This window comes from Crocodylus porosus, unplaced genomic scaffold (assembly GCF_001723895.1).
Source record: "Crocodylus porosus isolate Cpor-Errol unplaced genomic scaffold, CroPor_comp1, whole genome shotgun sequence".
Lineage (NCBI taxonomy): Eukaryota > Metazoa > Chordata > Crocodylia > Crocodylidae > Crocodylus > Crocodylus porosus.
In genome coordinates this window covers 53,954,547-53,977,287 of record NW_017728947.1, presented here as the reverse complement: position 1 = coordinate 53,977,287, position 22,741 = coordinate 53,954,547, and the positions used below count along the sequence as shown (strand labels likewise).

The following is a 22,741-nucleotide window of genomic DNA, read 5'->3' as shown; positions in this document are numbered from 1 at the left end:
AGGTGAAAACAGACAGCAACTTAGATGCATCCTTGCAGTGCAGTACTACAGTTGCCATTCTGAAAAATTGAGAGACTAAACTTGATCCATATAGTTCTGCAGTAGTTCTTTCACTGTGCCAAGTGGAGAAATGGTTCTCATTTCTCACCTGTTTGACAATGTGGAAAAATCACAATAATGGTTTTGGATTCTGGTTTAGTGTTGCTCCAGTCTCAGTACTCTCAAGCATTCATCAGTGTGGAGTATCTAATTACTTCATGAGTCTTCCTTACCTCAGCAAGGAATTGTTGGGTCTCACATGACTGCATAAGCCTCTTCCTCCTCTGTTTAGCCTCATCCTTCAAGTTTTCCACAGAATCCTCAAGTTTCTTCAAACTTTCCATAATTTCCTGGGAGGCAAAGTGTCCCCCTCGTATCATCTTATGTCCTGTATTGATTACCACTTTTGTCAGAGCTTCATGGCTGCTAATCTCACTTTCTAAGTTCTGGAAAGAACAAATAAAAAAACCCAAAAATGTAAGAAATAGAGACTTTTCTACTCATATTCTGTACTTCATCACATCAAGGTATTCATACAATCAATATATTTCTCATACTTAAAGATTGGCCAGAGCTGCAAAGTTTGCACTAAGATAGTTTTCCCAAAAGAGAGGAGCATTTGGATTCAGAGTTTTGTTTGGCCCAGTTTTGGAGATTGAATGTAGATTGAGTGTAGCTGCAAAGTTCAGATCCTGATGCAAACCTCCTCAAGCTTGTGAGATAAACAACCCCAGCCACAAATCCCTGCTACCAGTAACAACCACCTAACAACACCTGCTGTCACCCTGAGCATGCTTGAGTATGCTTGATTCATGCTTCATTAGTTAAAGTATTTCTAAGAAAGAGCTCCAGCGTTCTATCAACTTTGCTGCCAATCAGCATTTCTGGCTCTTCAACACCATTTTGGGAAACACAACTTTGTAAAACGGATATTTCCATTTATGGAGCCAAGAGAAAGTGATAATCATAGGGGAACAAAACTCCTTAAAGCACAATGCAAACACTCTCTTTGGTTCAAGTGTTTGAAGATGTCTGAGATTTCCCAAATCAATCAAATTCATATCTGAGCACATAGATGTGTATGCCCATGCCCACACACACTTTGGTGTTATTCTTTGTCTTAATGGTTTAACTAAGATTGACTTTTCGTTTTATAAGAAGACAAGTACTTTGTCTTCACATTTGACTGTGAAGAGAGATATACTGCATAGGTAGCAAAAAAAAGAGTACTTTACGTGCAAAGTGTTTCCAAGTATTTTATAACCTGATGACAAAGGTTGGCTTATTTATTTAACAGGGTAAGTGTTACACTGTACTGTTATATTATGTAGAAGAGTATCCCTCTATTCAGGAGCTGTACTTTTAGCTCAACTGTCAGATTACTTAGCTATGAAGGATGGGAGCCTGATTTTAATCTTACTTTTAACTTCCCCCTATTCATTTCATGAGGCCACTATGTTGCTGAAAAGTGACACCAGGTCTGACACCAGCAGAACAGAATCCAGTGTCCAAGACTGTTAAGACAGTTTGTACCATGTATTAATAAGTTGGCAATATGAAGAACAAATTTACTGTTTAACATTTGGGAACACATTTCTAAAGCTCCTCCACTTGCACTCACAGGAACCGCTAACAACTGCATGCACAAACACTGCATTTGTATATGGCATAGCTGTGCCTACACCTGGTACATGTATGTATAAATACGTATTGGTGGATGTGTACACCCAATCTTAATGAACAATTTTTTGTGGTAACAAATGGGGAAGTGTATTTTGAAAATTTGTCACATCACGACAATCAGTAAAACAATCCTTTGATTCTTTTGAGGGGAAACTTAATATCTCATCAAATTGGAGAGTAGTTTTAATCTCAGATAAGAGCCTCCCCTTGTAGCCAACAGGGTGTAAATTGCCGCTAAGAACAAAGACTCAGAACTAGAGATCTGGATTAAAAACGTTGAGTGCCAATCTTGTTGAGTCACAGGAGTTAGTTAACTGGCAAAATGGCAGGATGAGGTGACTTTTTAGTTTGTAGCTATAATACACACCATTTCCCTCTGCACTGAAGGGTCACTGCAGTATTGTATAAAGATAGGCATAAAACACACTACATTTTGTTCCACTGCCACAGTTTCCTTCTCCTTACCCGAGTAACTTCCCCTAACACCACCAACCCAAAACATTAATTCCTTCAAGGATTATCATGATCATCAGTTCCAAACTGTTTTTTCAGTTTAAATACAAACATAATGGACACAGCTATGTGAGATGTTAACTGCACACTTGACTAATTAGTTGCACAGTAAATGTCTTAGCATCTATAGCTGCACCCCGATTAGATCGGAGTAAACTAAATTACTCTGCAGCAGGATAGTACTTGCAAATACAAGTACTATCCTGCTGCAGAGTAAGAAACTCTGCAGCACTGCATGTGGAGATGCTGCCTGGCTGGCTGGAGCATGAGGGTGCTTCAGTTTGGGAGCTGCCTGCTGGTTAGTCCTGCACTGAAGCACCCTTGTGCCCCAGCTAGCCCCTCTGCAGCACGTTGAGCAGGGGGCCAGCCTCAGGCTAGCAGGCTGGCCCCCTGGGCCCCCTGCTAGACGGGGTTGCTCCAACCTGGTTCAACATGCTACACGTGAATGAACTGTAGAGCAATAAGCTCCAGAGTATATTCATGAACAGTAATAGCACGTGTAGACGTGCCCACTGAAGTCCACACTTTCTATCACAGTAGAATGAGCCCCTCTCACTGATTCCCTCTTTTCAAGAAGGCATCCAATTATTTGTTTGTTTAGTTCTCACTATTAGGTTTTGCAAATAATATACTTGTCGGAGCTTAGGAGAGCATAAAATATTCACAATATACTCATGGCCTTACTCAAGCAGCATACTGGAATGATCTGACTGCTTTGGGTGGGATTTCACCCCTTCTCTACTAAAAAAAACACTAGTGGACATGACTTTTACTTCTGTGACATTTAAAAAAATACAGATTTTTCTTTCTGCAATTACATCACATAGCATCAAACGTCACTTATTTCTACAGGATGAGATCTTCTGCACCTTAACCTAGTTGCCTATTGCACAGATTTAAGCAAAATGTTTAAGCAAGATGTTAGCACTTAGAAACACATTTCCTTTATTTGTGCCCACAGGAATTATGAACATCTGTGTGCACAAACACTGTGTTTGTTAACTGAATAGCCATGTCTACACCTGGTACAACTGCAGAGTTGGACAAGCCCCAAAATGAGCCACCTTTTCAATCAGTCAAACAAGTAGCTGCTGGAATCTTCCAACTGGGAAATTTTCTTTCACCTCATCTGTTGCAAAGGGGAAGGGATGCTTTGTTTGAAAAGTACTGGGGAGGCAGCTGCTGTTTTGATATGAGAGGTGACAGCATTCTAGGCACTCCTCATTTCTAAAGATCCATTTGAATTTTCCTGTATCTCAGTAACTAACTCCAAAGCTATTGCTAGAATGATGCTAGGATAGACAATAATAACCTGCTAATTCTCTCAGTCAAAGAGTGCAGCAGGGGAGGATTCCTCTGGTTCCCCCATTCCAAAGGCATCTAAGTTATGAATATGCCTGAGATGTACTTGCTGAATCTTAAAACACTTTTTATTGGGACATCTGTTGCTCAGAGAAGGCACGCCAGCATGCACCACAGCTTGTAAAAGATATTTAGTATTGCAAAGGCAAGGTTTTGAGATTGGTAATCTGCAGAAAGGGATAATGAGTTTAGAGGAGCACGGAATGCACTACTCAGATCATTTTTGTGAAAAGACATGCTATCTAGCACTGAACAACTTCATGGCATTGCTCTTTAAATAGCACCTTTATAAGAGAGACAAGAGTAAGGCCCTTGGAAGATGTTACCCTTAGGATGTGGTTAACTAGTTAATCATGTTTTAAGTAGTAATCTAGATACACATTAATGCAATTAATGGCATGATAAGGAATAAGCCACAAAATTATTATACAAAATGTGTACTAACAAGGGGTGTCAATTAATCACAGTTAATGTGCATGATTAACACCTTTAATTGGTTCTTGTGTTAATTTTTTTATTGTGTTAATTGCGCATGCCTGGGCTATGCTGCTATCACCGCCACCTTTGGGCTGCCCAGCAGGGCAGTGGTGGCAGTGCAGAGGAGCTGCAGGGCAGCCTGAGTGTGGACTGTGGGCGGCTGCAGCGGGGGGTGCACACACAGACACAGATGAGCAGCTGAAACATGCAGCTCAGCGGCGTGTAGAGAAGTGCCTTGAAGGTAAGTCTGTAGGGGGGAAGGAGTATGAGGGAGGAAAGGGGCAGAGGGGGCCAGATCAAGGCCCCCATGGTGAGGGAGAGAGTAGGGCAGAGGCAGGGGCAGGGGCTGGGGAAGGTGAATGAGGCCCTGGGGCTGGGATGGGTCATGGGATGAAGCTTGTCCAGGGGCCTGGGGGGCATGGCTCCCACTGCTGTGCACACTCCTGAGGGAGGCATAGGGGGCATGGCCAAATTTATGCACAGGGCAGAGGCAGGCTGCCTACTGTGGGCTGGAGCTTTGCTCCTTGCTGCCTTTATCCCAGGAGCTACCTGACCCCATGTTGTGCCTCCAATGGCCAGGTGGACAGGGGATGCGCAGTATGGGTGGCACGCAGTTTCTGGGGCAAGGGCAGCAGGGTGAAGAGCCCCCACCTGCAGTGGGAAGCCTGCCTCTGCCCCACACCCAAATCTAGGAGGCAAATCTAGGAGTCATGTCCCCCCTGCACCCCTGGATGAGCCTCCTGTGGTTCTGTCCCATGACCTGCCCTGGCCCTGGGGCCCCATTTACCCCAACCCCTGCCTCTGCCCCTACCCCACTCCTTCCCTCACCATGGAGTCCTTGATCTGCTCCCCAAGTCCCTTACCTGCAAGATGCTGTGTGTGTGTGTGTGTGTGTGTGTGTGTGTGTGTGTGCGCGCGCACGCGCACATGCGCGTGCACGTGTGCGTGGGCCTCTGTGTGTGTCTGCCCCTTACTCCCAAATCACAGCCCCCCCAGCTCCCTACACCCCTCATGACAGTGTAGGGAGTGCCACAATCATGATACTGGGCTCCCCTTGCACTGGCAACATGCCATGATCTGGATCTGATCCCCAATCACACAGTAGTGTCTCCTGCCACATGCATGTAGCTTGCAGGGGGTGCTGGGATCACACATCAGATCCTGTTGCACACTTAAACAAACGTCTGCCTGGGGCCTAAGAGTCACTTTTGGCAGCAATGGTTTCACTGTAACCAGAGTAGAAAAGATCAGTTCCACCCTCAGTGGGTGAATCCCGCATTCTTGCCCTTGATTTCACTCGTTTCCACACTGCTTTACCTGGTGCTTTTCCTGTAAACTCTGCACAGCTGTTAGGGATTGGCCATAGTCCTTGGAGGAAGCTATGGGGAGTTTCTCATGAACCCAGGCCAACTCATTGTCAATATCTCGGAAGAATTGGTACAGCAACCTGCTTGCTTCCAAACTCGCACGGCTCTCTTGCAATGGGTCACTTAGGCTCTTGTACCTGCAGATTTAAATGGCGCCCAATTACTACGAGAAGAGAGGGGGTCGGATAACACAAACATGTACCTTGGCTATGGAGGAAGAAAAAGAAAGGAAAACAAAAAGAAAGGGAGAAAAAAATAAATGGAGAGGAGGAAAAGAGCAGTAAAATTTAGGAGGGGAGAGAACAAAGGTAAAACGGCAGACACTCACACACCTGTGTACCACCTGGTCAACCCTCTCTTCTAACTCATCTGCCAGGAAATGTCTCTCTTGCTGGAATTCACGGGCTGTATCCACTAGCACCTGTAACCGATCTCTATGGGCATTGACACCTTCCTCCAATTCCTCTCGTTTCTTCAGGAGATTGTTCAAGACTACTAGGTCACTACTAGTACATGGAACCTTCAGCTCACTTTCCACATCATCGAGCCATTTCTCCATATCCTCTATGCTGCGTTGGAAATGCAGGCCCTGGGGACAGGGAGAAAGCAAATGTCACCAGGCTTTTTAGAGCAAAAAATCTCAGCCTTCTGCATGAAGGATCACATCACACTTAAAAACTTTCTAGAGCTTAATGAACTCTCTGTTCACCTGTGATGTGCAAATGCTCAGAACTCAGGTAATGTGAGCAAAAACAGGTTCACAGATTATAAAGAACTAACTGTGCCTGTATAGTACAAATGATCCGAGTTATGGGCAAGCCTTTTAGAGGGTGTTTTTAAAATCAGTGGTTCTCAACCTTTTTGGCCTCAAAGCACTTCTGGATAGATTTGTGGGACACCTGGAAAAGTGCCAGCCCTTTAGTTTTCTCTCTTTTTTTGTCCAGAGAAAAGCAATGGAGCTGTTTTTCTGTTGCAAAGAACTTGGAAAGGCCACAACTATGGATTTATATTTGAAATCTCTGGGTTTATCTTGTTTGTAAACCAAACAGTGCTAAAACTGCAGGACATCCCACAGCACCCTTCCAAAGATCTCAAGGCACCTCAGCATGCCATAGCACCTTGGTTGAGAATCATTACTTTAAACAATACATATAGAGACAGAATCAGCTCATGTAGACCTCATCCATGGGACAGGAGGGAGTCACATCAATAGAAAACAGCTGCAGGCTTCTCACCAGCTGGTGCTGATTAAGTGACTGGTGCTGGCAGGACAGTGATTGGTACTTGCAATGATCCAGCATATTTCCCTTCAACTTCCTCCTCTGGAGTCCTGACTGCACAAATTCTCTCTCTTAGCAGATACCAAAAGAGAACATAATCATGGCATCAGCCTTGCTTCTCTTTGGGGGTTTCCTCTCTCCATGCAAGATTCAGTATATTTGGCCTGTGCTTGGTACTGTTTGGTAGATGGCAATTCCCTTGCTTCATTGGTTTTGATATCTTAAAATCTGTGCAAGTCCAATGGCACACTGGCAGGGGAGACATCACAGCAAGGCAGAAATCCCCAGCACCTTTTCTTTACCTTGCAGGCTTCCTGTAGCTTGGTCTTTTTGTTAAGGCAGTTTGCCAACAGCTCATCCCAGAGCTCTTCCATTTCTTGAAGCCTGGCCTGGATGGCCTCAGGAGCATAATGTCCCTCTCGGAGCATCTTGTCACCCTCCTGCAGCAAAAAGAGTGGAAGCAGCTCGCTTAGCCTGCTGCACCAGCTCTAATCAAAAGAGCCTCACAATTCCCTTCAGAGACTGCTAAAATTACAGCAGATATTTTACAGAGGGGTAACGTAACCCAATGCCAGGGTGAAGTGAAGTGACTTTTCCTAATTCACATAGAAGCCCTCATCTGTTTAATTATTTTGTGATTCTGACATTCGATCTGAAGGAATCTGTAACACCAGTTCCCCACACCCTACACTGGCCCTGCTTCGCTTACAGCCTTGATGCTGTCTAGGCGATTCCTGTTGGCTATGATTTCTGCGTGGAAAGTCTGGTGTTTCTGCAGCTTGGCCTGCATGTTGCTTGGGTCTGTCCAGCTCTCATCCTGGGCAATACTGTTCTTTTCAGCTATCCAAGTTGCCACCTGTAGCAGACAGAAGGAATAGACAGAAAAAAGAACTTCAGAAGCTACTACCATCTCTTCTTTCAGATACTCCTTAAATGTCTAAAATTTGGACTACTTTGTAATACAGACAAAAGTAAATTAATTTTCCTTTCTGAATCACTGTTCCCCAACCCCTTCAGAAGGAGGATGTTATCTGCATATGTGTAGCCACTGCTAGTTCATATGGAAAGGGCGCTTGTTTCCACAGTTCTAACCCTGTCTCCTCATTTCCCAGAGAAAGGATTATTCTGTCCCTCTCCAGTATTTCTCACATGGTGGGATGTTCCTCCTTTAATTTTTACATTTCCTTTTGTACCACACTGTTTTTGTGTGATCAAAATATATCTAGGAATCAGATCTCATTTTAAGTGCCTGAGTATGTATGGCTCAAAGACCGAACAAAGTCCTTTCTTTCTTACTTCCATCTTTTCCTGTCTTCTCTCATACAACCACCTGAGCATCAGTTCCTCTGGATTTTTCCTTCAGAGGTTCAAGGCAAAGCAGCACAACTGAGATGTTAAACACTCTAGGAAAGTAACACGTATTTGAAATGTACCTCATAGGAATTCTTCAGAAGCTTTTGCAGAAGTCTCGAATCTTCCAGCATATGTCTGCGAGCCAGAGCATTCTCTAGAAGTTTGTCTTTCCTGGGATAAGGAGAGAGCTATGAGGACAAAGCCACAGCAAGGAAAACTAATTGGCAGAAGAGATTAACATTTTTACCACTCCTCTAAAACTCACGTTTGCATTCTAACCTTCATTTTTAGGGTAAACTTGTCCATATCATTGAACTATCCTGTAAGTTAACCTGTCCAGCAGAACTGATGACCAGAGCTGGACTAGCAATGGTTTTGTAGGTAAGGATTATTACAGAGATGTATACTGAAAACTTTCACAGCCCACCACACACTGTACCTACGTGTGGCCAACATAATCAGTGCCCTTCAGGAGATGGCTGCACAGACAAAGTAATTTTCACCTTGACCTCCTATGTCTATGCCACCTACAGGCCTACAGTAGTTTTTGTTCTTGCAGTCATGCTTGGCCTTGGAAATTTATCATATGAATATTACCCTTTCTTAAAATCAGGTCTCCCTTTTCTGAAGAATACAGGAAACTCCCTGGAAGTAGTAACAGAGACCCTGGGCACTGTATTAAGGCAATTCAAACTTGGTAACATAGTTACTCTGATATATTTATACGACCCCTTTCTTCCTAAAGGAGCTTGAAGGACTTTACAAACTATGCGCATAACATTTCAGTCACCATGGTACTGAATTCAGCTAATGTGAGTGAGAATATCTGTTCAGCAGTGCATAGGAGCAATAGGCAACAACACTTCGGGACAAAAAGGGAAGCATATTTTATCTAAGTGAAATTAAAGGGAGAAATTTAAATTCTTAAATCAAAACTTAAATACCAAACTTGGAATTTCACCATGACTTTTGAGCCAGCTACTCTACAGCTGTGAAAAATACCAGAGGATGTTTAGTAACTCCTAATCATAACAAACCTCTTTGTCTCAATTATCAAGTAAGGACATGGATTTAGTGCAGAGTCCCAACGAAAAGTCTCCCGAATCACCAACCATGTTTCCTGATTTACCTACAAGTCCCTTGAAGGACTGCTATAGAATTATTGGCCTGGCTCAAGCCTCTTTAGCTTGTAAAATCTCACAGGAATGCAAAATAAAGTGCAAATCAGTGTTGGTGATTCTTTTAAAATATTTACATGACAACAGTAAAGGAAGAAGAGTCATTATTTAGACAGGGTTGGGAAAGGAATGATTTTTACCTTTTCAGAACAGCCTGGCACTTGTTAGTGATGTTTTCTGAGTCATAATGCTTGTTGCGTTTCAGCTGTTGTGCAAAGGAGGCCATCTCATTGATCTTCTCCATCTGTGCTTCTAGAGCCTTTTCAAACTGCACATGTTTCCGCTGTAGGCTTTCGACACTGGACACAGAATCCTGGATGGGATTCAGAACAAGGAAGCTGCTCACTGTGGGAATGAAATTGCCATTACCCAACCTTTGCACACCGTCAAGGACATGGGTTGGCCTCTGTACCCATAGTGCTGGAGCATCAGTTCAGTCTGGCAGCTCCAGTACTGAGCAAACTACAAGATGCTCAGTTGCTTCTGCTGAGTGAACGGTGCTCAGTACAAAGAGCTAGCTGAGTTTTGGAGATACTGAGCCCTCTCTTTTCCCCAACAGGAAGCCATAGGAATGAAACCCCACAGTTTGAGTGCATTCAAGATCTATTTAATCATAAGCCAATCATACTAGAGGTGTTGTTCTGAAAGCAAATAAATAGGGGACACCAAGCTGTGACCACAGTTAATGAACAAATATGTCAGAACTTTAAATCAAAGCACTTTATACGGAATCCGAATGGAGCACAGAACTAGACTTCTTTTGAAGTTTACGGATTCCAACTTCATGACCTGCACTTCTCTCTTCTGCAGTTCTCTGTACTTCCTGGTTTTAGAGCTGTCAAAATAGTGCTGCTTAATAAGACCTGTTCTTCCAGTATTTCCAATGTGGATGCCACTAGAAACTACCATAAATCTCTTGAGAAAACTTATCATCATGAAATTTCTAACCCTACAGACAAATAAAATTGCATTAGAGACGTATCTAAGTATTGAAATGTGGATATGAACCTCTGGAGTCTTCTCCATTACTAGTAAAATATTACTGGAAGACAGAAGGGACTCAACTACATTCCTGAAAATGTACGGCTTCCCCATTAGTCCCTGCAATATTTAAACAGGTGGTACTCTGCTTGTGTATTCCTATCTTGAAGGCCACAGAGGAACAGACACCAACCACGAATATTAGGCATATTCCATGTCATTATCCACATCCTGCAGTGACTATAGCTCAGCTGACTTTAAGTTAGCCAGTTCCAGCATTGATAGCCATTGTAGCATGGAGCCCACCATGGCAGAGGCACTTCCAGCAACGTTTGCACCTTACGCAAAACCCTGCTAGGGAGTGGGGGCTTGGGAGTGCTGCTGAGTGCTGGAGGGGTGGGGCATTGCCAAGCCTGATAGGAGTGGAGGGGATACACATGCATGCATGTACGCATGCTTACCTTCCCTAGGGACTCAAAATCTCCAGGCTGCTTCTGTCAGCACTCTGCCCACCTTGACTATTACTGCTGCAGCAGCCTATTGTACCCAGCTGCTACTATTATAGCATTTAGGGGCCCTTTCTAAGTTGGAGGAAGAAGAACTACAGGTAGTTTTTTGGAAAGCTTCACAGGGTGTCAGAGTCTTTACACCTTCTTCTTCTGCCTTTCCCCACTCCAATGGAAACAGAATTATCCTTTTCACCTACCCCTAAATCATCATTAGCTAGGAAGGCTTCTTTACTGCTGAGCCAGCTCTCGTTCTGCTCCACATAGCCATAGAATTTCTGGAGGGGAAGAAAAAAAAAATCAGTCATGACTGTTGTTTTTGAGTCTGTAAAACCGAGAGCATACTGATGTGCAAAAACTGAACCAAGAAATACTTAACAACTAAAAGGGCTAAATTGACCAAAGTGACTTTAAACACTCAGGGTATTTGTATGTGACATGGGGGTTTAATTCTCCCTAAATTGAGAAGGTGATTTTTTTAAAAACACCACTCTAATTTAGGGCAAAGTAAACCCCTGTGTCAAGTACACCTGTGTTGGACCCCGATCCTTACTACCCTCTCCAGCAGTGGGGAGGGGACAGCAAACTGCTGGCAGGCAGAGTGGTCTCTAAGCTGAGGGGGAGAAAGGCTGGTGATTCCCTCTGTGGCACTGGTGGCCCCCAACCAAGTGGCACCTGCCCACAGGCACACAGCTTGGGCAATCCTGGGGGGCACCACAGCTGCAGAGGGAAGCACAGGGCACCTGCACAGCTCAGGCAGGCTCCGGCAGTGAGGGGGTGGGGAGGGGGGAGATCAGGCTTGCTGCTTTTTTTTTTTTCCCTTCTGTGGAGCCTGCCTCCCTGGGCTGTTGCTGGGCTGGCTGCAGTCTGCCTGCACAGCCCCTGAGCTGCCCGGAGACTGCTGCTTCCCTCCTTGGAGGTGCTTTACTTTGCAGCACCCCAAACTCATTTAAGGTGCATTACACCATCAAATGTGCTACAGTGGTTGGAATTAATGCGCAATACTCTGCCAAATGTGCAAACAGCAATGCCATTAAAGCGGTGCAAAAGGCATTTAACTTACTTTAAACCCACTTAAAAATGTCCTCTACAAACGGCCTAAAAGCACAGTATAGTATACTACAGTATATATTTAAGCTTTTATTACTGGAACTTCCTCATTGGCCAATATAACTAATGTTTTCATTTCTTGGACACAGGAGACTGCATTTTCTCAAGTGTAACAAAAATATTGTCAGCATACATGTTAATGGTTTGGGTTGGGTTCTTATATTCTAATTCACAAATGAGGAATACTATACTGCTCTGTGAGCAGTGATTTTCAGTAAGGTACTACTCCACTTAAGAAAAGGGGTTATAATTTGGCTCTGAATAGTTCGGACATGATATATGAACTAGCATGAAAACAGCACTTTGCATATATCATATTTTTCGTGCATTTGAATTGGAACCCAACAAGCCTGAGTCTCACTGTTCCTCTGATCTCAGCAAATGCTTGTGAAACCCACTGGCATTCCTCTCCCCCTCCCCTTCCATCTCATGCTGGTTCACAGAAAGAACGCCAGCCTACCACTATCAATTACTGTTAGCTCACGTGGCAGAGTCATGCGTGGTGGATCTAAACCTTCAAACCTAGCAAATGAACCATATGTCACTGCAATGTCCAATGATGGACTTGGGTTTCTTTTATAGCTTGCTTTTTTAAAAAAGTTGGAATGTAAACAAATTTAAACAAATAATTATGTTAAAAGAATTTATCTGGGGTTGCAAAGTCAAGTACTCAAATGGAAATGCCACAAATAGAATTTTTTGAGCAGCTTAATTCAGCTTCCTTTTGTGGGCATTATGAGAGAGTCCTTAATTACATGATTGTGCATTAGTTTCCATAGTTGCCTGCTGCACTCTGACATGAACTGTGTCCCTGCCTCTGTCACAAAGTTTGCATGTGATGATAGGGTGATCAAGCTTTTCAAAGGCGGTTGCTAATTATATATTCATTATTTCCTGGGTGCCTGATATGTAGGGATGTGAGACATTTCGCTGGCTGTTTTGTTTCAAGGCTGTTTTGACTTGTGTCGAACTCAAAACAGTGAAACTGAAATGAAACAAAGGGCTTCAAAACAGCCTTGAAACCAAACAAGGCCAGTCAAAACATTTTGAAGCTTTCCAAACGTTTCAAGTTTTGAAGCAGCCCGGTGGTGGGAAGCAGGGGAGAGCCCAGGGTGTGCTCCAAGTGGCTCCACAGCCCCATATGACCCAGCCTGGTGGGAAGCACAGCCCAGCTCTCCCAGCCTCCTGCTGCCAGGCTGCGCTCTGTGGAGCTGACAGTGCCGATGGGAGTGCAGCACCAGCTCTGCCTGCCTCCTGGTGCCGGGCTGCACTCTGATCGGCTCCACCAGCCCCATGGAGCCCAGCCTGGTGGTGGGAGATGGGCAGAGCCAGCGCTGTGCTCCGCCTCCCACCACCAGGATGACTTCCATGAGGCTGTGAGCTGCTGGGCACTGAGCCTGGTGGAGGGAGGTGGAGCTCAGCTCCAGATGCAGCTCAGTGCCAAGTGGCTTGCTGCCCAGTGCGGGGAGGTGGCGCGCAGTGGCGGGGCTGCACTCCACTTCTCTGCATTGGGCTCAGCGCCTAGTGGTTTGCTGCCCGGTGGAGGGAGGTGGTGTGCAGTGCCAGTGCTGTGCTCCACCTCCCTCCACTGGGCTCAGCACCCAGAGGCTCCCACCTCCATGGAACTCAGCCCAGTGGGGGGAAGTGGAGCACAACGCCAGGACTGCTCTCTGCCTCCCTCTACCAGGCTCAGTGCCCAGTGCTGGTCCCAGGTGGCAGCAGCCTTCTGCTCGCACTCCCAGGAAGACTCTGCTGGACTCCTCCGGGGGTCCAGGCTCCCAATCTGCCTGATATCACTGCCTGCTCCTCCTCCAGTTTCGTGCTTCTCCATTATAGCCTATGGGCAAAACTCGAAACAGCATCAAAACAGCAAAACAGTTTTGCTGTTCTGACTAAGTGAATAATGCTTTCAAAATGAAACTAAACTTGAAACAAAACACGGTTCTGTTGCAACTTTGAAACAGAACTCAAAGTGAAACGGTGCTGTTTCGCACAGCCCTACTGATATGAGATTCTGGGGTCTGATTTGCAGTAGTGCTGAGCAAACACAGCTATAATTAGAAATCAGTGGAAATTGTGCTTGAGTATATAAAATGCTTAAAGCTAAGGACCTTGAAAAATCAGGTGCTTTCTGTCTCAACTTGGGCACCCAAACTCATTAAAAATATCTGACCATAAGCTCTGTGCCCCAATCTCTATCCATATTGTAGTAATCTTAAAATGATTTCATCAAAAAGTTGTGACATGCTTAGGTCTGGTAGTGAGCACCATAAATAGAATCCATGTTCTTCATAGTTCCTAAACTTTTGCAAATATGAAGGTTTATGAACCAGTTAGAGATATATACAAACACAGTGAACAGCTGTGTGGGGCTGCTGAGCTGCTTCAGCTGTCTGCTGTCATTTTTATTTCAAAGGGCACCACTTCTCTGATCAGCAGCATGGGAACACTGATGAGCTCCCGCTGGTCAGAGAACTGGCATCTTTTGAATTAAAAATGCCAACAAGTAGTTCTTGCTGTAATTCAGCAACCCCTCCAAATGAAGGAGGTTATGACCCCCTGGGTTCTACTGTACTTCTGTCTTCAGAGTAGAATCTGAATAATGTCCAGTAAATAAAGCCTAGAATTATGTATTGAACAATCAGAAGTAAAGGCTAGTAAAGTGAGCAAAATGTTGGCTTGCATCCACAGATGCTTCCCAAGCAAATCCCAGGACGTCATTCTCTTGTTGTACTCGGCCTTGGTGAGGCCGCAGCTGGAGTACTGCATCCAGTTTTGGGCTCCACAATTCAAAAAGGATGTGGAGAAGCTTGAGAGAGTCCAGAGAAGAGCCACGCGCTTGATCAAGGTCAGGAAAACAGACCTTATGACGACAGGCTGAGAGCTATGGGGCTCTTTAGCCTGGAAAAGCACAGGTTCAGGGGCGATCTGATGGCCACCTATAAGTTTGTAAAGGAGGTCCACCAGGATCTGAGGAATGTTTGTTCACCAGAGCGCCCCAAGGGACAACAAGGTCTAACAGTTATAAACTCCTGCAAGACCATTTCAGGCTGGACATAAGGAAAAATTTCTTTACTGTTCGAGCCCCCAATGTCTGGAACAGCTTGCTATCAGAGGTGGTTCAAGCACCTACATTGAACGCCTTCAAGAGAAAATTGGATGCTTATCTTGCTGGGATCCTATGACCCCAGCTGACTTCCTGCCCTTTGGGCAGGGGGCTGGACTCGATGATCTTCTGAGGTTTCTTCCAACCCTAATGTCTATGAAATATAGAATTAGTTACTCATTAACTGAGCACTGTTTATCCCAGGGATTCTCAACCAGGGTGCTACAGTACCCTGGGTAGTGCCCTGAAATCCTTTTAAGGTACAATGGGGTGTTGTGCCATCGGGTGCTATTTAGCATGCAAACACCTACATGTGAGTCACAAGATAAACCCAGATTCACGTATAGGAATCCATAACGTCAAAAACATGTTGACCTCTTGTAATCTCTCTGGGGTCTTTCCAACAGAATTGCTCTTTTATTTTTCGGTAGTTGAAAAATGAATGCAAGCTCAGAGTAGGCATTTTCAAAGGGATGCCTTGAGTCTAAAAAGACTGCACACCACTGTGCGGGGAGTGAGGTTAGAGGCTTGTGAAAAAAGCACAAGATGTGATCATGTAATCACAGACTGTACCATAATATATATGTACAAGGGGACTGAATTATGGTTGCTTAGAGTTTTTTAACTGTTGAGTGTTTGACTCTGGCTGCAAAGACACATTCAAATTATCTGGGAGAATTCCCCTGTGTTTGTTCTCCTGGTAGAAGAACTTACCCAGAGCTGTATGTGAGACATTCAAGTGCTGAGGCCCTGAAGAGTGGAGAGCTTGCAGTGCTGACACTGTGCGGTCAGGAAGGGGAGGTGGAAGGGAGGTGGGAGGGGGAGGGGATGGGACACCTTATTATCTTCTTTTTATGTTGTATTGTGTATGTAACATATGCACACTCACCCAAATGGATCCTCACCGCATGCAAGCAATTCCAAATGTCCAAGGTTTTTAAATCCCTGTTTATATTGAGGTATGTTTGCTGGAGCTCAGTTTTTCTACTGAGCAATTCTGCACTTACCTGCAACTCCTGGGCCTGGAATAACTTTACATATCGGTCCTGCCATGCCTGGATCAGTTCAGACCAGACCTGCTCCAACTTGGAGAGGGATTGCTGGAGCTCAAGGGCTGCATAATGACCAGAATTGGCAAGCTGCTGACCACAGTTGCTGAGTGAATTGAATCTTTCCACTCGTGCTTCAATCTCCTCCTAAAATACAGGGGAAAGATTGATGTCAAAGTTTTATGGAAAGTCAGCTATTCAGTATAGAGGTCTTTAGGGGAAAGAAAATGGACCATAACTTTCCAACACTAACATTTGTATGGAAAATCATTCATCTTTGTGCTATGCCACTGAAACAGCAGAGGAATACTCTAACAGCAAGTAAGTATGGACAAAAAACTTTCTCCCATTATTCATGAGAAGATGGTCCCCTCCAAGGAACAGATTGGAAAGTTCTTAGAATTAAATAAGTACGGGTTTGTAATTATAACATTGCCTTTCTCCATACAGAAAATAATCCTTCAATGGCAAAAAATGCCTAGATTTCGCTTTTGCATTCATCTACAATGAATCAATGTGAGGTTATTGTATTATAAAAACAGTAGTACTTTTTTTCTTGGTATAAAATGAATTATCTTTAACTTCATCTAAAGTGGGAGAGAGAGAGAGAGAGAGAGAGCATGAGTGAGAGTGCAATGTCTGTATAATGAATCCGTAAGGGAGAAATTAAGTGTGAGAGCTACTATATAAATGACTGGAAAATTTTAAAAGAATTGTGGAGTGAAATAGTAGCGTACACTATAACTTTAGGGACATACACATAATGGAATATTAAACTTCTGAAATTGCCATTGCTAGTTCTTAGGGTATATCTACCCTGAAAAATGTGGGTTAGCTAACTTTGGTTAAAACAGCAATGAAGATGGGGAAACTCTGGCTGTAACTATTAGCATTATATTAGTATCATGACTTGGATCTCATACTCCTCTAATAGTCTTTAACTTGGGCTACTAACCTGATTAAAAAAACAAAGTTTTGCTTTGTCTTTATTGTTATTTTAACTTGGCCATCCTGAGTTAACCACATACTTTATTTTCCAGCAAGGACCTACCCTGAGATCCAACAGTTCCTTCATTATTAGCTGTGGAAGAAGGAGTCCTCAAGGCCAGGGGCCTGACCATACAGCCCAGCATGTGGGTATCAGGGAGCTCCTGCCTTAAGTGGCTTTCCTCCACCTGAGCCCAGGGCAGCCCCAGGGAGCTGAGGGGAATTCTTCCCCTCTTGAACCCCACAGCTACTTTGCCTGAGCTGCCCCGAGCCTCAGAGACAGCCTGGGGCAGCCTCCAGGAGCAGAAGGAACTTCTTCTGCTCCTCTGCAGTTGGTTTTGCTGTGAGTCTCATGCAAAAGCAGCTGCAGAGGAGCTGGAAAATGTGTCTCTGCTTCCTGAGGCTGCCCTGGGCTGTCTCTGAGACTTGGGGCAGCTCAGGCAAGTAGCTGTGGGGTTCAGGAGGGGAAGAATTCCCCTCAGCTCCCTGGGGCTCCCGTAACGGGGTGGAGGGAAGCACCTGGGTCAGTGCAGGCCTCCCCCTGCCTTTTCCAGCTGAAAACTGAACGTCATTTCAGTTGGTTATCAGTTCAACCAATGCAACCAATATAGGAAGCTGCCTATATTGAATCGATTTTGCCTTGGGCTTTTTGACTGTCTGTCCTTAGCTTTGGTGTCCAATATGAAAAAAGTGGTGCTATTAGTCTGCTTCCTATGACACATCACAAAACAATAGCTGGCATTAAGGGCTTGTCAACACTTTGGTACCAATGTCAAGAGCACCAGTTTGTATTTATTTAGCAAATGCAAATCTGCAAAGACAAGCACAAGTGAATAGCATACGCTGTCCACTTGCTCCCACTCCATGTATATGAAATCCCAGAAATGAACCAATGCAGTCACTATAGGGTATTGATTCTCAGCCGGGGTACCATGGCGTCCTGGAGTGCCTTGGGATCTTTTCAGAGGTGCCATGGTATGACACATAATGTTACCACTGTTAGGTATACAAACACGATTCACAAAATAAACCCAGAAATTTCAAATAGGAAACCATAGTGTTAAACACATTCTGACCTGCTGTGCTCTTTCTTTCATTGCGAAGAACTGAGAATTACTCTATTAGTTTTGTGTAGTCAAAAAAATGAGTGAGAGTTAAGAGCTGGCATTTTCCAAGGGATGCCTCAAGTGTAAAAAGGTTGAGAACCTCTACCACAGAGCAACCCTGAGGTGATACTGAGCCACCTTTTATGGTTGGTAAGTTCACGCCAGAGTTGTTATGCACTAATAGGATTCACAGAATAAATGTGAAGTGCTATGTGGCCCATATGGTACCAATTCTGTGGAAACATATAGCTTTTCTCTCCAGTGAGTACATCTACATGTTACCCTATGGCGATGTTGCTATGGTGTGGTGCTTTAGTACTTCCTTTTGGAAGTACTAAAGCATGGTGCAGTAACTGCCTGTACTGTGGTGTATGGGCAGCGCACGCTTAGATTTCCCCAGTACATCACTGTAGTGGCATGCTATAGGCGGGGAGTATGCCACTACGATGACGTAGCTAGTGATCATGTGTAGACTTGCGTGATCGCTACATCACCATAGCGTGCCATACAGCGACATAGCACATTGCTATGTTGCCAAAGGGTGACGTGTAGACGTGTTCAGTGATGACACTCCATCACCTTTCAGCATATTATTGAAAAGAAAATATGATTAGTTGTGGGGAGCAGGTATACTATGGCCAAAGTGCATCTTGCAGCAATTAGTTCTAGTCATGAAAATTGTATACCATGGGACGGTTCTCTAGAAAATCTAGTTGTAAGCAATAATGATACTTGCCTTTCTCTCATGATGCTCCTCAATCATGCTTTCTGCTTCACTTGGACTTTTGGGAAGCCCCCCTGCCTCCATTAAGCCTTTGGTTTTTTTAAACCAATCTAGCAGCTCTTTTAACTCATGATTAAATTTCTGAAACTGGTACGAAGCTCCCAACTTTTCCTTCCTACCACAGAAAATATAATTAAGCATTAGCAAACACAATTTCAATTTACCTCCTTTCCCTGCATACCCACTGCTCCATTTTCTATAGGAACTCATACAAGAAGATGCTGAAGCTAGAGTAATGGGCAAGCTCCAAGATAGCTAGCATCCTGGTGCAGTTCCTTACAGCTTTTGGTGTTAGGCTGGGATTGCAGTAGTTATGAACCTGCTTAAGAATCAGTATGCTTATGTTATCCTCTGCAATAATTCTTTCTGACAGCATGTAACTGGGGCAACTGTAAAGTCTTTCTGACCATTCTCTTATGGGATGACTTCTGTTCAGAGAGAACTTGCATTTTAGGATTTGGCCTTGGAAAGAAACCTTTCCACCAAATATAACTCCTGCCCTCAGATCACAATAGGGCTGATCTGAGATTTGGGGACATTATATTGTGAGATTATACTGAGGGATAAACTATAAATTTATTAGACCCATTTTAAATAAAGTGTGAGGTTTGCCAAGCTGTATTTCTATTCAGTTTACCTTGTTCTGCTGTGTACAAAAAGCCTGGCTGTCTACGTAAGTTTTTATATTGACTCTCCAGAGTACCTTGCCAGACCCTTGTCCACTGACTTCCAGATCCCTAGAAGCACCTTTCTTTCTGCTTGGAGTATTTAGATAGTAGTCTGATAGACATCTTTACCTTTGCTTGGTCTGTCCTTGGAGTCGTAGCCAGCTGTCTTTCATCTCCCTTTGCTTTAAGGTCAGTTTGTCATTTATGGAAGGATTCCTCTTGCAAAGTCGGAAAGATTCTAACTGCAGTGGCTAAACAGAGATGTTTAATGAATTAATTAGGGGGCTTAGATAAATTAGTGCAGAGGTGACCACCCTGTAGCATGGGTACCAGAAGTGGCAAGGGCAGCCTCTGTGTGGCACATGGTAGATGGGGGAGGGAGCAGGGAGCACAGCAAAAGATAGGGCAGGGGGCACAGAGCAGAAAGCAGAGCAATAGATCAGACAAGGGGCACAGGGCTGGCAGTGGAAAACAAAGCACCAGATTGGGCAGAGGAAGAGGATCAAAATGGCAAGTGGAGAAGGTATGGGGCTAATATGTGGCATGCTTGCCAAAAATGTTGGCCCCCACTGAATTAATGTAAGAGCCCTTCTTTTATTAGGTTTATTAGCTAAAAATCCAGCCTCTCACCTCCATTTTGGATTGAATGACACTGATTTCTCTCTCCATTTCCTTATGTCTTCGGATGAGATTTGCCACGCTCTCTACATCTTTTCCATAATCCAATGCTTGTATCAGAGCACTCTGGAGGAGGAGAGGGGAAGTGAGAAAGAGAAAGAAAAGCAATAGGACTATTTATATCTTAGGTCCTTTAAACGTTTCCTCTCTCCTTCTCTCTCAACAGCTTCCTTTTGTCATTTCAACAGTACCAACAGATCTCTGGATCACTGGTGGAGGTAGAACAAGAGTTCAGAACCCCTTGACTAGTCCCAACCCTGTTCTCCCAGTATGTCCCTGAATATTTGTGTATACAGCATAAATGTGGGCTACACTAGCCATATTACTCCATCATTCTTGTCTTTTTTTCCCCATAGGCTAAAAATAGCTAAAATAAGCTAAACAGTTGCATGCAATTTCTTAAGCATAAAATGACAATGAAAGTGCAGTTTAAGAAAATTTGAAGAGAACTTTTTTGGGAGGGGGGGGGGTCTCCAAAATTTTGCCAGACATAACATTCTGGAGAATTAAGAAGCGTAACAGTAAAATTCTCATTGGAAAATTTCATATTTTTCCCCCCAAGTTCAACTGACTCTATGATAGGTCTGCCTGTTTATTGACATGTTCACATGAATAATATAAAGACACATGTATGAAATAACAGTTACTTTTTATGCAACATTTTTCTTGCACTGTTCTCAAAGCAATAAGAATAAAAAGGCATTGTTATATGCATTTTTCAGATGATAACAGTAAGATAAAGTGAACTGCTCAATGGGCCAGTGGTTAAACAGGAATAGAACTCTATTCTTAGACAGGTGTCTTATGAACTACACCTTTTTAATGTAGTTAACCAGCCCTTTAGGTACAGACAATCAAAAAATGGAATCAATCTAAGTTACGTGGTTTTCTGTAAGTGACCTAGTTTAGATCAGTAGTAAACAGAAAACACATTCACCCTGTAGTAGGAAGGGCAAAACTTAGGTTGGGTTCTGCCATTTTTAAACCAGTTTGCATGTACCATACTTCTGTTCTGTTACAGGTTACCAATTTCAGACCATTTATACTGGTAAAAATGTAATGTCTGTACCTTGCTTTAATATTTAGGCACCAAGGGCATCTTTATACGTGCTCTGGGGGTGGGTGGGTGGGGGGCACTTTAATTAAAGCTGTTTTAATTAAAGTGAACACGTGTCTCATGTATTCAGTGCCCCACAAAATGGCAGCATGGGAACTTTAACTAAAGCTTGTTCAATGAGCTTTAGTTAAAGTACCCTTGCTGCCATTTTGAATTGTCGGGACACAGAATAGACGAGGTGTAGAGGCTGCTGAAGCATACTAATTACCACACTGCAACGGATTTGATTAACAAGAAGTCCTTTTTTAAATACAGAGGGGGCAAAAAGAAGGTACTGGGTAATGTGGGGCCCCTGCAAGTCACGCTAGGAAATTTGGTCGTCACATCGGATAACAAAGCTAACCTATTTAACAACTTCTTTGCCTCCGTTTTCCTGAGCAGGGACCAGATCAGCCCCCTCACTGGGCTCCCCTCAGGCCCCAGGGAAGGCGCACCCAGGCCAAGGGTCAGTGAGGATCTAGTTAGGGAACTTCTGGAGGGACTGGATGTATTTAAATCAGCTGGTCCGGACAATCTCCACCCCAGAGTGCTGAGGGAATTAGCTGCGGTCATTGTGGGACCCCTGGCATGGCTTTATGAGCGCTCTTAGTGCTCTGGTGTGGTGCCAGAGGACTGGAAGAGGGCCAATGTGCTTCCCATCTTTAAAAAAGGGAGGAGGGAGGACCTGGAAAACTATAGGCCAGTTAGTCTTTCCTTGATTCTGGATAAGGTTTCTGAGAGAATTATTCTGGCACATGTCCACAAGGGCCAGCAGGGGAGATTATGCTTGGGGGCAACCAACACGGGTTCATTAGTGGCAGGTCCTGTCAGACCAACCTGGTAGCCTTCTATGACCGTCACCAAATCCTTAGATGCAGGGGTACAGTGGACATAAGTTTTTCTGGACTGTCAGAAGGCCTTTGACACTGTCTCTTACCCCATTCTCATTAAAAAACTGGGGGACTGTGGTGTCGACACCTACACAATCAAATGGGTTGCCAACCGGCTGAAGGGCTGCACCCAGAGAGTGGTGGTGGATGGGTCATTTTCGACCTGGAGGGATGTGGGCAGTGGGGTTCTGCAGGCCTCGGGCCCACACTGTTCAACATCTTCATCAGTGACTTGGACGAGGGAGTAAAAAGCACCCTGTTCAAATTTGCTGATGACACTAAGATGTGAGGGATGTGGGCACGCTAGAAGGAAAGAATAGGTTACAATCAGACCTAGACAGGTTACAGGGGTGGGCGGATGAGAACAGGATGGGATTCAACACTGACAAGTGCAAGATACTGCACCTGGGGAGGAAGAACCAGCACCATACCTACAGGTTGGGGAACTCCCTTCTCGTCAGTGCAGAGGCAGAAAAGGATCTTGGAGTCATCATTGATGCCAAGATGAACATGGGCCCACAGTGTGGG

General features: G+C 44.2%; 1 protein-coding gene across 1 annotated transcript in view; it reads right to left on the bottom strand.

Annotated features, from left to right (window-relative positions):
* The window catches only part of SPTBN5 (spectrin beta, non-erythrocytic 5), a 151,274-nt gene that overhangs the window by 27,238 nt on the left and 101,295 nt on the right, over positions 1-22,741 (bottom strand). Inside the window, exons 42-53 of the mRNA XM_019551043.1 lie at positions 20,180-20,293; positions 19,679-19,800; positions 18,834-18,996; positions 15,963-16,151; positions 10,940-11,017; positions 9,393-9,565; positions 8,155-8,245; positions 7,431-7,577; positions 7,024-7,161; positions 5,774-6,030; positions 5,392-5,578; positions 273-485 (exon numbers count right to left, since the gene is read on the bottom strand). Coding sequence (XP_019406588.1) covers positions 273-485; positions 5,392-5,578; positions 5,774-6,030; positions 7,024-7,161; positions 7,431-7,577; positions 8,155-8,245; positions 9,393-9,565; positions 10,940-11,017; positions 15,963-16,151; positions 18,834-18,996; positions 19,679-19,800; positions 20,180-20,293 — 1,872 coding nt within the window. The remainder of the gene's footprint in view (positions 1-272; positions 486-5,391; positions 5,579-5,773; positions 6,031-7,023; positions 7,162-7,430; positions 7,578-8,154; positions 8,246-9,392; positions 9,566-10,939; positions 11,018-15,962; positions 16,152-18,833; positions 18,997-19,678; positions 19,801-20,179; positions 20,294-22,741) is intronic.